At 38.8% G+C, this 4,613-nt stretch overlaps 1 protein-coding gene across 1 annotated transcript; it reads left to right on the forward strand.

The window, feature by feature from the left end:
* The first annotated feature begins 2,617 nt into the window (after positions 1–2,617).
* Positions 2,618–3,463, forward strand: LOC112519928. Its single transcript, XM_025128245.1, has one exon. The coding sequence runs from the start codon at positions 2,618–2,620 to the stop codon at positions 3,461–3,463; it is 846 nt and encodes a 281-aa protein (XP_024984013.1).
* Positions 3,464–4,613: the final 1,150 nt, after the last annotated feature.

The following is a 4,613-nucleotide window of genomic DNA, read 5'->3' on the forward strand; positions in this document are numbered from 1 at the left end:
GTGACATATTGTATTGCATAAATTATTTGAACCATTTTTACATGTCCAAAATGTTTGGTCACAATGACCATAGCTCAGTACTATATCCCATATAAAAAGATAGGAAACTATATCATTTTAGAAGTCTATAAATTGATCATTTTTAGTACTAAGTTTCTGTCCAAAAGTGAAATTCTGGAATTATTTGATTTTATAAATTTTGATCATTTAATGGATTATAACATTACTTCCGGTATAAATTACTATATTAACGAGCATATGTGCATTATGTATAATTAGACTATAGATAATCAAGTTGGACATATGTAGACAATTATAGACTTAGGACTTATTAATCCCCATAAGTAGTTTTAAACCATAAGTGACGGTTTTGGATATTTCTCTTTGATAGGGAAACGTTAAGCCAACATGTGGGGATCAGATCGTGTTTTTGTTTAGCGGAGCTTTGCAAAAGTGTGAGTATTCACAGCCCCTCTTTCGAAGTATTTATTACGTTTTGGGGTGAAAAACATGATTGAATGTGTTATATGAATTATTTTCATTATGAATATGAAATTTTGTTAATTTGATGTTGTGGGCACTAAGGCATGTACACTAATAGTTATATTGAGTAAAACGTAACATAAAAGTTTGTACACTATTATTAACTCAAGTGAGGAGCCGAGGGTATTTGTGGATAACGCTATTTGGACGGACAATCCCACCTAAAAACCGATAAGTAGGGGTGTGGATAGCAATCCCACCTAGAAACTACAGGTAAGGGTGCACTATACTTAAAAATAAAGGTTCTACATATGTGGGGTTTTAGTCCAACCGGTAAGGTAGAATTAAAAACAGTTTTATGGGGTCGAAAGGTTTAGTGGTGGCTCTTTATATACTTAAAATTAGAGTACAAATTGCCTTGAACAATCCAAGATTTTCTTTCAAAGTAAATCAAGTGCCATTAAAAATTTAATTTGCTCATTTTCGCTTATTTAAAAAGGAGGTTTGAAACATTGAAAACCTGTGAACTCACCAGCTCTTTGTAGTTGACCTTGTTTTATTATGCTTTTCAAGGGTAAGAAAGGTTAACTGATAACGTTTATGTTCGGGGCGCAATGACTTCAACCATATTTATATTTGAAATCTTTTTGTTGAAAACTTTGCTTACATCATGTTGTTAAAAAAAAACTTTGAACTTGTATGATGTAATTTCGGACTTTATATGTTATGTATTTGAATGGACAATTGGTGTTGTTTTCGCCCTATCGTTGTGAAATCTTGAACTATCACTCCTCGTGTTTCCGCTTTAGCGGGGTGTGACAGACTTGGTATCATAGCCTTAGGTTATAGAGAACACCGGTTTTCTATTAAAACCAAATACTATAACCAAATGATTTAAAAAATATATATATTTTCTAAACTAATTTAATATTTTTTTTAAAAAAAAAAAGAAAAGAAAAGCTTACTACTAGTATGATTGGACTTAGTGTTGACTTAGCATATTATAATTAGGCAAAGCCTGATCACCTATGTCTAATTTAATATGTTTAAGGAGGGACAAGGAACAATTATATTGGAAGTCGGCTAAAATAAAAATTTTCTTGCCCAAAGGAAAAGCATAACTGTGAGTTGCATGAGTATTTTTATTTTATGAATTATTATTTACTTAAGTACAGTTAGTAATTGAATTTGTTAATGTCACAGTTTAAAAATGTCTCACTCATCCTCACTCCCTGAGCACTTCCCTGACGAATCCGGTTACTTTACCAGCCTCCCTAGGAGAAACCAACCCGTCTGTGAGGAGAGTGACCCGTCCGAGGAAAGTGACGCGACCACCCGAGAGACTTCTGTTGAATCATCTGTACCTACGCCACCTTCGGTCGATGTGGATGGTCCGTCGTGAGGACCTAGGATCATGAGAACCGCCCAAAAGCGTGTTCTCCCTCCTAGGAGGGTGACTATCGCAGTTCCCTCCGAGCCTCTGAGCGAGCCAGCCGGATCGCAGTCCCAATCGCGGAGCATGACCCCTCCTCCCCCAGCAATTGGAGTTCCTGTGCCATAGCCTCGGGGAATGACTGCAGTGGAAAACCTTTGGGTCTCAGGCTTGAGCAGTCAGTTACAGTCCCACCATCATACACTTGATCACGTCCAGCAGTCCTTAGAAGGCATTTTTACAATCTTGCTCACACAGGATGATATTACTACGGGGATTATGGAGGTCGTTTTCGAGACTAGGAGGGCAATTCGGAGATTGTACGCGTACTTGTTTAGGGCGGTAGGAGCTTTGGTGGTGATGATAGGGATATTGATTAGGGTGTTAATGTGTTAGGGAACTCCCGTTATTTTGAAACTTTTGGGTGGATAATACCTTCTTTTGGGGCTTGTAGCCTATATGTTTAAATTTAAACAATTTAATGTCTTTTGGGTTGTATTTTAAAACTTATGTTTGGTTTGCTTTGGCTATTTATGAAATTTATGCATGTTATCTATTTATCGCATGTTGTTTTGGAGTATATGTTTTCATGAATAGTGTTAGATGTATGTTATAGGATACGTATGATTTAGTAATTAGATTTATTATGGCCATAGTAACATAAATTGACCAAAACCCAATTTAAAATTGTGTTTTAGAACAATGCCTTCGAGAAGGGATGATTCCGAAGTTGCCCGACTTGTATCCGAGCAACTCATGGCTGCACTTCCAAACATTGTTAGCCAAGTGGCAGCTGGCCTGAATAATAATCAAAACAACAATCAAGGATCGGGAAATAGAGAATGTACGTACAAACCCTTTAGGAGTTGTAATCTGAAGGAATTTCACGGGACTGAGGGAGCCGTGGGATTACTGACTTGGTTAGAGAGCATGAAGTCTGTGCTCCATATTAGCGAATGTACCGAAGGGAAGAAAGTAGAGTTTGCTGCATGTCTATTACAAGGACGAGCATCAACTTGGTGGAATACCCAAGTACAAACTCGGGGCCGAGAAGCCGCCAACGGTCTTACGTGGGAAGATTTTAAGAGAATGATGAAAGAAGAGTATTGTCCAAGGAGCGAGATCCCGAAACTGGAAGCAGAATTATGGAATCATGAAATGAGAGGAAATGATATAGACTCTTATACTGCACGTTTTCATGAGTTGGCAAAAATGGTACCGCATCTAGTGATGCCTGAAGTGAATCGAGTTGATAGATATATTTGGGGATTATCTCCGGTGATACGCGGGGATGTTACTTCGGCAAACCCAAAAACCCTACAAGAGGCAGTAAGTCCGGCAACCAAACTCACCAACAATGCTACTCGTTCGGGAATGTTTGTAAAAGATAAGGCTTCAGGGAAGAGAAAGATGGAAGAACCTACACGAAGGCAGTCTGGGGGAAGAATGGGAAAGGCTCTGAAAATATCAGGAAACTACGGGATTCAGACTCAATCAGCAGAGAAGGAGAAAAAAACTTATCAAAGGTGTGAGAAGTGCAATAAATAGCATGCCAGACGATGTATTATCTGTCAAAAATGCGACAAAGGAGGTCACTGTGCCAAAGATTGCAGGAGCACAGGAAGGCGGGCATGTTTCGAGTGTGGAAGCCCAGATCACTTTTGGAATGCATGTCCACGATGGAACTAGAGACCGAACACTAACCAAGCACGACCAGCTAACCAAAGGAATTAAGGAGGTCCGGCAAGAGGCCGAGTGTTTGAGATTGGAGCTAAGGAAGCAAGCCAGAATCCAGATGTAGTTACACGTACGTTTCTCTTAAATAATCATTACGTATTTGTACTATTTGATTCTGGAGCGGATAGGAGTTTTGTGTCATTAGATTTTAGACCAAAAATAAATCTAAGACTTCAAAAGTTGAAAGAAGTATACATCATTGAATATGCCAACGGTCAAGAGTGTAAGGCCAAAGACGTAATAATGGATTGCACTTTAAACTTGACTAGTAAGGATTTTCGTATAGATTTAATCCCGATCCAACTAGGAAGTTTTGACATAATTGTGGGCATGGATTGGTTATCCAAGAACCGAGCTGAAATTAGTTGTTTCGAGAAGATCGTTCAAATTCCGTTACCCGAAGAGGGAATACTCGAAGTACACGGAGAGAAACCCAGAAGGGGTATTAAAATAGTGACGTGTTTGAAGATGCGAAAGTATTTGAGAAAGGACTGCATTGCCTTTCTAACTCACGTTATGGATAAGAAAGCTGAAGAAAAACGCGTTCAAGATATTCTTATAATTCGGGACTTTCCCGAAGTATTCCCAGATGAATTGCCTGGAATACCCCTATCAAGACAAGTTGAGTTCCACATAGAACTAATTCCTAGGGTTGCACCCGTGGCAAAAGCACCATATCGGTTAGCACCATCTGATATGAAGGAGGTGGCGGAACAACTTCAGAAATTACTCAATAAAGGATTCATCAGACCCAACTATTCACCTTGGGGAGCTCCAGTTTTATTTGTCAAAAAGAAGGGTGGATCTTTTCAAATGTGTATCGATTATAGAGAACTCAACAAGTTGACTGTTAAGAACYGAWACCCCCTTCCCCGGATTGATGACCTATTTGACCAACTTCAAGGAGCTACATACTTCTCAAAGATCGATCTTAGGTCTGGATATCATCAAATGAGAGTGC

The sequence above is a fragment of the Cynara cardunculus genome (assembly GCF_001531365.2).
Source record: "Cynara cardunculus var. scolymus isolate 2C chromosome LG 10, CcrdV1, whole genome shotgun sequence".
Lineage (NCBI taxonomy): Eukaryota > Viridiplantae > Streptophyta > Magnoliopsida > Asterales > Asteraceae > Cynara > Cynara cardunculus.